Source organism: Leptodactylus fuscus, chromosome 4, assembly GCF_031893055.1.
Source record: "Leptodactylus fuscus isolate aLepFus1 chromosome 4, aLepFus1.hap2, whole genome shotgun sequence".
Classification (NCBI taxonomy): domain Eukaryota; kingdom Metazoa; phylum Chordata; class Amphibia; order Anura; family Leptodactylidae; genus Leptodactylus; species Leptodactylus fuscus.
The window spans coordinates 45,476,440-45,489,415 of record NC_134268.1 but is presented as its reverse complement, the minus strand read 5'-3'; the positions used below and the strand labels follow the sequence as shown (position 1 = coordinate 45,489,415).

At 43.4% G+C, this 12,976-nt stretch overlaps 1 protein-coding gene across 1 annotated transcript in view; it reads left to right on the top strand.

Annotated features, from left to right (window-relative positions):
* The window catches only part of LOC142201133 (uncharacterized), a 279,771-nt gene that overhangs the window by 35,472 nt on the left and 231,323 nt on the right, over positions 1-12,976 (top strand). Inside the window, exons 6-8 of the mRNA XM_075271958.1 lie at positions 2,086-2,253; positions 7,927-8,169; positions 10,068-10,298. Of these exons, the coding sequence (XP_075128059.1) occupies positions 2,086-2,253; positions 7,927-8,169; positions 10,068-10,298 (642 nt within the window). The remainder of the gene's footprint in view (positions 1-2,085; positions 2,254-7,926; positions 8,170-10,067; positions 10,299-12,976) is intronic.

Sequence of the window (12,976 nt, the reverse complement as noted above, 5' to 3'; positions counted from 1 at the left end):
GAGGGTCTTTCATGTCCTCCTGTACAAGTGGTTTTATATACCGCTAGAAAGCCGACAGTGGACTGAATTATGTGCCCCCGGGCTGGAGATTTCAGTGCTGTCAGTTTTGGCACCGATTTCTGCCCACCGTCATAAGGGCGATCCTGACTGTGTAGCTGGGCTGTGAGGAACGCCCCCCTGACTGTAATCTAGCATAACCTTTTAAGACCGGGTTCACACAGGGTTTTTTGGTTCCGGTCCAAAATACGGGTAGCTGCAACTGCAGTGTACTGGCATCCAGTCGCACACTCCGCTCCAGATAAGGCCCAATGAATCCTTTCCTTTTTTTTTTTTTTTTTTTTTTTTTTAATAGTCCCACAGTGGGAAAATTTCAGTATGTTACAGCAGCATAGTAATACAGATACAGGATAATACTTGGTAGTATATTACGGAAGTAGACACCCATATGCTGAGACGAGAAGATATTCTAGGAGTCTACAGCAAATAAGGAACAGAGGAAGAAAGAAGGAACACTTCATAATCATTAGTTTTCTGTGCGGAGTGATCTTCACTTGGTCTGATGTAGATTATACAGCTTGATCGCGGTTGGAAGGAAGGACTTGCAATAGCTCCTTCTCACACTTGGGGTGAAGCTGATGGTGCTGCCAGGTGCCATCAAAGTCTCATACATGGGGTGGGATTTGTTCTCCCGCACGGAGCTCACCACGGACAGTATCCTTCTGTCACCCACCACCTGTACTGGGTCCAGGGGGCTCCCCAGGACAGAGCTGGCCCTTCTGATCAGCCTGTCAAGTCTATTTCTGTCCCTGGTTGATATACTGCTCCCCCAGCAGGCCACACCGAAAAAGATGGCTGAAGCAACCACAGAGTTGAAAAAGGCCCTAAGAAGGGGCCCCTGGACTCCGAAGGCCCTCAGCCTCCTGAGCAGGTAGAGTCTGCTGTGGCCCTTTCTGTGCAGCGCCTCCAGGTGATCAGCCCAGTCTAGTTTATTATTGAGGAGCACACCCAGATACTTATAGGTCCTGACTATCTCAATACATGTTCCTTGGATCTCCACAGGGGTCGGAGCACCTCTCCGTTTACTAAAGTCCACCACCATCTCCTTGGTCTTCCCAGCATTAATCCTGAGGTAGTTCTGCTGGTGCCATTTAACAAAGTCCCGGTTTAAGTCTCTGTATTAGTCGGGAGTGTCTTCAGGCGGATTCGCGAGGCGACTGACTGACTGGCTCTCATTGATTTCAATGGGAGCCATCTTTTTGGTCAGGATTTAGAGGCGGATACAGCCTCAAAATCCTGACCAAAATACCCTGTGTGAACCCGGCCTTAGTCAGAGGGGTGTTCTTTACTGTCAGGAGGGGTGTTCCTCACAGCCCAGCTAGATTTTCAAGAGCGCCCTTCTGACACTGAGCAGAGATCGGTGCTGAAACTGGCACCGATACATCCAGCCCCGGGAAATGGGAAAGCTGACAGTGCACAGAAACATTGGTTTCATTCATATGACAGGGGCAAGATTTTATTTAATTGATACATATACAGAATGTATTTTTGTTTTTTATTTCAATTTATTGTTTTCACTTCATTTGGTCCTGGACAGTAATCCTATCATTTATTTTATATCTGCCTTGTATATTTAATGGATGCAAAATGTCATTGCCCACAATATCCATATACATGATATGAGTATTTTTATTATTGTACATGCATTATGTTGTAAGAAGTTGATATTTTTTGACTTGCGCACAATTACAGTGTAAAGACACACTTAGGCTAGAACCCAACGTGGCATTTTTTTTTTCCGTGATGTTTTATAGCTACTACAAGTTGGATGGGATTCACTTGCAGAAAAATATGTGCCACAGACACATTGTGATTTCCAAAACCGTTGTGGGTTTTGCAAATTGCTGCATGCCAATTATATCTCCGTAAACGCTGGCGTTTTCCCTATAGGTATAATGGAAGCAGAAAGCGCTGTGGGAAAAACCTTGACGTGTTGCCACCACAGTCTTTCCTGGAGTGCTTTTCTGCTGCGATTCACTTGGTGGGGCCTTAGATGCGTTTATTTTTACATTATTTTTTTTTTTTTAGCTGAGTCTTCAAGAGGCGGAAGTTTCGAGACTTCAGCAAAGGATTAAATCAGTACAAAGTGAATCTCGCGAACTGTGGGAAAAATGCAATGATCAGGAGGATCGACTAATTCAGTCTGAAAAGGCAAAGCAACAGCTCATGCACGAAGAAGAGATCCACCTTGGACAGGTAAATGGAGAATTTGTCTTATCCATTTTCTTATAATATGTTGAACTACAAATAGTTGTTTAATTTTGAATGGAAAATGATCTACTATTGGCAAACTGGTGATGAGCTGACCAGTCAAAGATTTACTGTAGGGTATATTATCCAGGAGGATAAATCTAGAGGCACAGTGATCAGGATTGGAGTCATCCAGTCGTAACATCACTGGTTTGGTCATATGAAGCTGATGACATCATTATTTCATCAGTTCATTGGCAGTTTTAGACAGTGTTTACACAAATAATGCTACAGGTTGACCCACAATTTAATGAAGAGGGCACAAAATCCAAGATCAAAATTATGGACAGTACTTTGTAGCGTCTTATAGCATTGTAGCTTACTGAGATAAAAAGATCCACTGGTTAGCTATACATAAATAACCTAAAACTAATTTTACAATATGTGAACACACAGGTAGATATTGTCACAGACAGTCTACAGTACATCCAATTTCTTGAAACGTTTCCGGTTGTCTTTGCCTCTTCGGAGCTGTTGTGGCACCAGAACCCAATCGGTGACTCTGTTGCCAAGATAGCAGCATTTTTGTCAATAAGCATATGATGTCTTTGGAATAATGAGGACGTGAGCGACAATGCCTTGGTCACTGCCAAGAATCCATTTACATACTGACAAAAATGGTGATATCTTGGTAAAGGAGGCAGCTATTCTCAAGGGGGAAACACTGCATGATTCAGGTGACCCTAACCAGACAGACTCCCTTTAAGTAGAAAAATTTCAAAGACTGAAGATATTTGGTTGGGTATGGTTCATGTCTTACTTACTTGTTATGTTTACTGGGGGTCTTTCGTTAGTGTGTTGATGATCTTGGATTTCGACATGTCCAATCCTTTTGGATGGAGTCAGAAGAAATGGTTACCGACCCACAGCAATCTCATATATCTGCTCAGTCTTTAATGCCCACAACACATGGATAACTGAGTTGTTTTTTTGCGAAATGGGGCATTCCTGCACGCCATGTATCGTATGTAGTCCAAAGCTTCAAGATATATCAATGGGTTTTAGTTTACCATTCCGTGAGACCACTTTAGCTATTTTCTAGGTTGTATCAAGCAGAGGTAGAAAGTGTTTTGGATTAAGATGGCGACGTGTAATTGATCAGAAATGGTAACTCTTTGAACATTCAGTTCCTTACCACAGAAACTTCTCATTGACACAGTTTATGCACTTTAACAGCAGAAAAATCTAATTGTTCCATCAAGTGTACAATTTTCCATTATGCAGACTTCCCATTCATCAGGCTAAATAATAACATTGTGTGAGTGAAGTTGACAGGTTGGCAGACTGGTGTAAGGAATTCAACGTCAGCTTTTACTCTTCCCAGATCTCTGAATGTTCTGGATTTTAAAAGTAGACGTGGGATCAAATGCCATATATACATGCGAGCACGTCTCACAGTGTGATGAGATAATCTCTACAACAAAGTTACTCCATCTGCTCCCCTTACTAAGGTCTTTAAACAAAGGCGTTTAATGAAGGTTCCCGACCTCTATTGTTATTATGGTGCCTGTATGATTTCATTCTTCTCCTGTGGATATGCTTCACATTACTTCACTGCAGAAAAGCATTCAATGGATCTAATGTTAAGACTAATTGTTTTCTGGTTGGGTGAGGTTTTGTCATCTTGAAATATAAGGATTTTTGTGTCCCTTATGCAGGACGTTCAGCTTCTCAAAAGTCTTTGTTTCATTGATATGTGTATGTCCAGGTGACTGGGTATCCTGGAAGTTACAGCTGGAAAACAAAAAGTTGGACTGTGGGGCTCAAGCTTTGGCTGCTTTACAAATTATAGGGACACACAATCCTTTTTAAAAGGGCTAGCCACCTTTTAAAAATGGATGGCCTAGCCTTAAGTTGGCCATCGATTTTTAGATCGTCAGGGGTTCCAACATTTGCAACCTCCACAGCTTCTCAGCTTCCCGGAGCGTCGTGTGCTGATCACTTGCTGTACTGGTAGTAGCAGTGGTTATGCAATTGCAGAGGTGCCCCATAGACTTGAATGGGACACTGCTACAGTACACATAATCACCTCAAGTGGGCAGCGCTGGGAACTGTACACTCCAGCAAACAGCTGATCTCTGGGGGCCTTTGTAGTTGGACTGCTGCTGAAATTGATAGACTATCTTAAGGTTATGGCATCAGTTTTAAAAATTGGATAATCCCTTTAACAACACTTAGATATTTCTGTATAAATCTCTGACGCAAGATTCTAAACGCAAAAGTCAATCCAGTCAGTGGCCTTTGCCTTCAAAGTCTTAGGGTAAGTTCACATGGGGTTTTTTGGTCCGGAACCTGAGGAGGAGGCCGCCTCAGGTTCCGGACCAAAATACGGGTAGCTGCAACTGGATGTCGGTGCAGTGCGGTGCCGCTCCAGATTAGGCCCAAATGAATGGCCTACTCAGGAGGAGGGAGTGTCTTCAGGCAGATGTCGCAAAGCGAAAGTGTCGCTTTGTTTATTCCGGCTCCTAGAAAAAAGAACTGACTGTTAAATATTATAATAATTACAATATTCTCTAGCACATAAAGGGTTAATACTCTACTGATATCACACTTCTATATTTTGGGAACATGGCTGCAGTTAGGGTACAGCATTTTAGAAATCTCCTTACATAGCAACAAGATGGAAGGTAACACCCCCTCTCATGAATATAAATGAGTAAGAATTACACGTCGGGGTCTTTGGGAGGACCAGGGTGGGTGGTCCTGGCAGGTGGTCATTCATGGAGGACGTCGTGACCAGCCCAAGTCCATCAACCAGATGACAAGCATGAACCAAGCTGTAACTACAAGATATCCAGATGAAGAAACTCCACTTCTCTGAAGATGTAAAATATTAAGACTGATGTTTCTGTTATTCTGGACATTTTCCCTGTTCCTGTGTTTTCCTTCAAGATATTAATAAACCTCTACACTGATTTATAAGAAGCTGACTCTTCCTATCATGATAAGGCCTAACAACACCGTAATACAGAGTATTTCACACTGACCAGTTCCGATTTCAATGGGAGCCCTCTTTTTGGTCAGGATTTTGAGGCGGATACGGCCTCAATATCCAGACTTAAAAACCCCATGTGAACTTACCCTTAGAGTGTTGTCACTGAGGTTAGGGTGTTTAGTGTCCTTACCTTCTGTTCCTGAATGTCCATAAATCCAAGAGAGTGCAGAGAATTCTGGCAGAATAAGCCGGCAATTCTCCCAAATCCAGGAGCAAAGAGGACTGTAAGAACTAATAGAGGTGAGTATCTTCACGTTATTTAGGGGGCTGGTCTCGAATTGGCATTACATTAGGGAGTTCTAGTTTTGGGCCTGTATTTATAGTTCTGGTCTGTATAATATTGGGAGGATCTGAAGCATGTGTTTGCTTAGGGCATCTGGGGTCTGTATTAATTTTGGGGTACAATGAAGTGGGACAAATACTTCACTCATGATTGAAATGCTGTAGGTGATATATTGATTAGGTGTTTGGTAAAAACAATGGTAGGATGTTCTTACATATACAGATCACGCTGATATAGATAGCCACACCATGATATTTTCCGATAGAGACTCTGATGTAGATGTCAACCTATCCTTAGAGGAACAAATGTATTTGGTTTGATGTTTAATCTAAGTATTTTAATGTGATTAACAACTTGGAAAGAAAAGTGTTGTCTTCATGATTGGTACTGGCCGATTCTAGATCTTCAGTATACACACAATCTCTATTCCTAACACCATCGCCCTACCATATTTCCTGCAATACTCAAGGAACTGAACTTGACAAATGTTGGCTTTGGGCTTGCGATATCAAGACTGCATAACAAATTAAGGTGATTTTACAAGTCAAATTGAAAGTGCTGAAAAAAAAAGCGCAGATCTGCTTAGAATAAGCAGGATGTGGTATTTAATCAGCGACTTCTAGAATAAAAATTAGTAACTAAACAATACGCCTTTATGTGCCTTTCTAAAATCTGATGAACAGAAAAGTTCTTCTCTTTCTTGTCCTTCCGCCATCGCCTTTATAGTCTGATCTCTTGTGCTAATGTATGCTACATAACTTCTCCCCATGATCTTCATCCTTCCTTTCTTTTTAATGGCATGCACATCCAGTCTTTCCCTTCTGCATATTAAACACGACTTGTCTGGCTTGATGCTAATATCTGGCTACACTGGCGCTCATTGTTTGCCTTAATGTTACCGCTGTTAGGCCTATTTTATCCTTTATGATAGTATTAGGTTACATATTTCTTTGTCATATTCCATCATATATGATAGCATAGGTATTGGTTTCGGCATTTTCCAGTCCTAAAATACTGCTAGGTTCCTATGGATCAGTGGAGGTCTGACTCCTGGCACCCTAATGGATTAGCTGTTCTACATAGAGAGTGGAGCGGGAAGCAGACAACGATATTCCCTGTGAAGTGGTGTAAGGGTTGGTTGGTTCACATCTGCATTTGTATTCCATCCAGAGGAGTCCACATGGGGACCCCCCCCCAAATGGAATACCAAACGCAATTGCAGGCGCTGTGCAGTAAAAGCACACGGATCCCCCATAGACTATAATGGGGTCCGCGTGCTTGCCGCCAAATCTACGCAGGGATCATGCGGACAGGAATGTAATTCACAATCTACTTTCCTATCCGCATGATTCATGCGGGTAGCGAGAGGCAAGCACACGGACCCCATTATAGTCTATGGGGTCTGTGTGCTTTTACTGCACACCGCCTGCAATTGCATTTGGTATTCCGTTCGGGGGTCCCCATGCGGACTCCCCCGGATGGAATACTAACACAGATGTGAACAAGGGGTAACTCACTGTTGGCCCCTTCAATTCATCTGATTGGAGCTGACCTGCTGTAACCTGGTCACTACACAAAGAATAGATTTGTCCGCTTCATGCTCCATGTTCTGTGTATTGGCTTTTGAGAATAGTGGATGGATGCGGGTGCTGGGTGTTGGATCCGTATTGATCTGACATGAAAGTTTGCAACCAGTCTTATATATCACTATGGGGACTCTGGGTAAAGACTTCTTATCCTGATACTCATCGGGAACTGAATGCTAAAATTATTGTAAATCAATCTAAACAAGCACTCTCACATTTTTTTTTTTTTATTATCTGGCCAATTGCAAAGGTAAATTATGTAAATTGTAGTGACTGGTCCTCATGTGTGTCATGTGACCAGCAATAAGACTCTCTAAAACATGGATCTTATGTGTGAACAGGAAGTCAGTTTCTCTACTAAGTCCTATATGGGCCTTGATGTGAATCACATAGGAATGAATAGAGAAACTGACTTTGTGTCCAGATACAAAGCTCTAGGTCAGAGTGTTGGTCACATGACACAGACGAGGACTAGCATAAAATGGATATCTCACAAATACAATCCCGGTACTTTGACGACTCTTCTCATCATGGAACTTTCTAACTGGCAAGACACCCACTAGTAACAGCTATGACTGATGCCAGCACATATTTTCTGGTGTATATGGAGTCAGAAGATTCTACAGACCCTGAAGCAAAGCGTGCAGCTCTTCATAAAATATGTCTAAACTCTAACAGCATTATCAAGTCTGGTGTATAAAAATCTTGATGAATTTGTCATGTCAATGTATGTATTACATTTGTTTTTATTTCAGATCCAGAACTACATGATGATAGTAGAGAAACTTCAGAGCGATCTAGATCAAGCCAAACGTTCTCACACTGCTGACTTAGAAAGGTGGAACCAAAAGGCTTCCCTCCTCCAAAAGGATCTGATCTCCGAATCAGCAGAACATAGTGCAGATCTTCTGAAGATGCAAGAGTGCAAGGATAAAATATTATCACTTGAAGAAAATTTAGAGCGTGCCGAACTTGTGTACCAAGACGCAAAAATGAAGGTAACGTACCAAACGCACATTTTTATATCAAAATTGTAATTGGATATGTGAAGACAGGAGTTTAAAGGTGAGCACACTAGCTGCTGTACATAACATGCACTTTATTTCATAGGACACTTGTTTAAGGAGATTATTTAAAGGGATCCTATCATTGGATACTCTTTTTTTTTTTTTTTTTTTTTCTCCCTAACACGTAGGAATAGCCTTAAGAAAGGCTATTCTTCTCCTACAATCACTGCGCGGCATGCGCAGTCTGCTCTGCCCAGGCCCGATGCCTGGCAGAGTGAATTCAGTGACGGAAGATGCCGCGGGGACGCGGCACGGAGAAGACTTCTAAAGGTAGGAGAAGAACCAGCGTTGATTGGCCGACTGTATAGCATTCGGCCAAGCAATGCTGGTTCTGCATCGAACTTTTACATTCGAACAGCAAGTGGTACTCGAATGAGTACGAGTATTTCGAATACCGTAGTATTCGATCGAATACCTACTCGATCGAGTACTACTCGCTCATCTCTAGCAAGGACGTGACAATGGAACGTCCTCTCCCTCTGTCTTCTTCCGTCCTGGGTTTCAAACTTCCAGGCCTCGGGCAGAGCTGACTGCGCATGCCCGGGCCACAAGAAAATGGTCGCTTACACAGTAAGCTGGTGTAAGCGGCCATTTTCTTGTGGCCGCTTACACTGTAGGCTGGTGTTAGCGGCCATTTTCTTGTGACGATTGAAACCCAGGATGGAAAAAGACACAGGGAGAGGGTGTTCCAGAAGAAGATGGAGATTCCTCTCGCAGCATTGGGGACTCCCCCAGTGCTGCAAGAGAACTCATTTGCATACTGAAGAAAACCCGGATTTTTACCGAATGGCGGCGCGGAGAAGACATCTAAAGGTAGGAGAAGAATAGCCTTTCTTAAGACTATTCCTACATGTTAGGGAGCGTTCACACTACCGTCGGTGTCCGACATGTAGTGTCCGCTCAAAATCTGTCACGGACACTAGGAGCGGACACTAGATGTGTCCGTGACACCTGTCATTCACTTTAATGGGCATCGGGTGTGTTCTTTTGCACTCCGTGCCCGTCCTTTCCTGTCCGCAAGAGAAGATGTCCGACTTCTCAAGCGGACAGAGGAACCCTGCATGCAGGGTTTTTCTGTCCGCTTGAGAAGTCGGACATCTTCTCTTGCGGACAGAGAAGGACGGGCACGGAGTGCAAAAGAACGCACCCGATGCCCATTAAAGTGAATGACAGGTGTCACGGACACATCTAGTGTCCGCTCCTAGTGTCCGTGACAGATTTTGAGCGGACACTAGGAGCGGACACTACATGTCGGACACCGACGGTAGCGTGAACGCCCCCTTAGGGAGAAAAAAAAATGAAGGGATCCTTTAAAAAGAAACTGTCTCAAAATCTGCCTCTAAAGATGCCTCCCATTCATTTCAATTGGGAGTAGGGAGCAGATTTTGTCCTCTAGCTATTTTTTTTAGCTAGAGGGGAATAAAAAAGCAATATGGCCTGTCTTCAGCCAGATTGTTTCTTTGACGCAGTTTGTGATGCAGTTTCCAGGTCCATACAGCATGCTGAAACAAAAAAATGCAACAAAAAACACCTCCAAAACGGCACTTTTTCAGCCTGCAAAAAAACTCTGTATAAACATTACTGCAGTTAAAGTTTATCTCCGGTCCAGTTTTCTTGAGAAGTCTGATGAAAAATTCATGAAGTATTTGCTGCAAATCAATGTACATTGTCCTCTTGCAGATATGGTGCAAGAACAGGGCTCACCTTTACAGGAGGCTTTTCCGTAGCTAAGAATGCTCTCAAGCTGCTATAGATGTATTGTGTTTAGTGGTCATACCCTTGAACAGATGTGTGTGACATTCTTGTCTTGTGTCTCCGTGTGTTTCTAGATTGATACTCAAGACAAAACTATAAAAAAACAGAATCTAGACATGGAACAGCTACAGCAACAAGTCCAAGCGTTTGAGAAAAACATGACCGAAACCCACAGCCAGCTAAGAGCCACTGAGTCTGCTCTAGAACAGTATAAGAAAAAGTATCGAGCCGCCATGGACACCATGAAGTCTTTGGAGAAACATGTTGGAGCTTTACAGCAGCAGGTCACGGAATCTGCTAGCGAGGTAACGAGAACCGTATACAGCTTCAAGTATATGTAAAAGAGTTTTACCATAAAATACCTTTTAGTTTTACTAATTTCATATGCCATATAATGCTGAGAATACAGAAGGTCAATCTGATCGGCCTGTCCCAAGAGGAGGTTTGGCCAACTTAGGGGGTTCCTGTCTTCCTGGAGAGTTGTCTTGAAGTGTAGTTGCTCTCCATTATAATCTATGGCAAACAACCAAGTGCTGTCGCTTCTTTCCATCTATACTACAGACTGTAATGGAGAGTGACCGGACAATCTCTCAACCCAATGTTGCTGTTTTGGCAGACCGAAAACTCACTGGGTGGGTTTTCTGATTTTATCCTTTTGTTTTCCCTGGAGTTATACTCCTATCTACCTGTACAATTTAAAGAGGACCTTTCGCCACCTCCACCAAGTCCAGCTCTTTACATCATTTAAGATGCATTGCTCCAATGATTCTGGAACAGTTTGAATTTTTCCTCTAGCCCCCACCATTCCTGAGCAATACATGTTGCTAGTTTTAATGCTTGATATAGTATTTAGTCTCTGTACTGTCAGGAGGGCGGTGTCGGGCAGGAGCAGACAAGGGGTGTGATTCTGAGCTCTGACACTGCCTGCCTCTGATTTGAGCTCTAAATTACGCCCCCTGCTTGACCCCGCCTTTCTGACATAACAGATACCAAATAGCACATCAGGCATCAAAACTAACTGCACTTGTTGTTCAGGAACGGTGGGGGCTAGAGAAGAGACTCAAAATATGCTGGAATCAGTGGACTGGCACCTTTTAACAGATGGTGAGAACTAGAATTGGTGGATGTGGTAGAAGGTCCTCTTTAACGTATACATGCAGCTGAGCCAGACATACACTCACCGGCCACTTTATTAGGTACACCTGTCCAACTGCTCATTAACACTTAATTTCTAATCAGCCAATCACATGGCGGCAACTCAGTGCATTTAGGCATGTAGACATGGTCAAGACAATCTCCTGCAGTTCAAACCGAGCATCAGTATGGGGAAGAAAGGTGATTTGAGTGCCTTTGAACGTGGCATGGTTGTTGGTGCCAGAAGGGCTGGTCTGAGTATTTCAGAAACTGCTGATCTACTGGGATTTTCACGCACAACCATCTCTAGGGTTTACAGAGAATTGTCCGAAAAAGAAAAAACATCCAGTGAGGGGCAGTTCTGTGGGCGGAAATGCGTTGTTGATGCCAGAGGTCAGAGGAGAATGGCCAGACTGGTTCGAGCTGATAGAAAGGCAACAGTGACTCAAATAGCCACCCGTTACAACCAAGGTAGCCAGAAGAGCATCTCTGAACGCACAGTACGTCGAACTTTGAGGCAGATGGGCTACAGCAGCAGCAGACCACACCGGGTGCCACTCCTTTCAGCTAAGAACAGGAAACTGAGGCTACAATTTGCACAAGCTGATCGAAACTGGACAATTGAAGATTGGAAAAACGTTGCCTGGTCTGATGAGTCTCGATTTCTGCTGCGACATTCGGATGGTAGGGTCAGAATTTGGCGTCAACAACATGAAAGCATGGATCCATCCTGCCTTGTATCAACGGTTCAGGCTGGTGGTGGTGGTGTCATGGTGTGGGGAATATTTTCTTGGCACTCTTTGGGCCCCTTGGTACCAATTGAGCATCGTTGCAACGCCAAAGCCTACCTGAGTATTGTTGCTGACCATGTCCATCCCTTTATGACCACAATGTACCCAACATCTGATGGCTACTTTCAGCAGGATAATGCGCCATGTCATAAAGCTGGAATCATCTCAGACTGGTTTCTTGAACATGACAATGAGTTCACTGTACTCCAATGGCCTCCACAGTCACCAGATCTCAATCCAATAGAGCATCTTTGGGATGTGGTGGAACGGGAGATTCGCATCATGGATGTGCAGCCGACAAATCTGCGGCAACTGTGTGATGCCATCATGTCAATATGGACCAAAATCTCTGAGGAATGCTTCCAGCACCTTGTTGAATCTATGCCACGAAGAATTGAGGCAGTTCTGAAGGCAAAAGGGGGTCCAACCCGTTACTAGCATGGTGTACCTAATAAAGTGGCCGGTGAGTGTATATGTTAATGGCCAAACGTTGTCTTATAGCTTTCCAGCAAACCGTCATCTAACATCTGTGGTCACGTTTGGGGTCTGCACACAGATACTTTATAACTAGCCATACATTTGCAATCATTAGTCTAGATTTCATCTCCACAAGCCTTCATTTCTCAGGAAATAAGTGTAATACAATGAGCCAGGTCACCGTCCTTACTAAAATAAGCCAGTTTTAAGCTTATAGAGAAGTCAGGCAATTTGTGTGATGGTTGTTCTAATTCTCTGTATTTTTACCTATGCGGGATTCATTTATATATTTCATCAGCAGCTGCCGGTGTGTAGATGAGCTTATAGATCGTGTATTGATTGAACAGATAGCACATGCTGAGCTGGGTCCACCATTAGCTCACATAGCTGTAGAAATAATCCATAATGTGTCACACTGTAAATTCCTGGTTGACATCAGTTCTGTGTGACACACTTTCCAGCAGGTAAAGGGAGCGCTTATGATAACATCCGCCACAGGGGTGAGCAGAGAGGGGGTTACTAATGGTTGTAGAGTAGGCTAGACAAGTGGACGGAGTGTCAGAGATTATCTCCCCAATGCC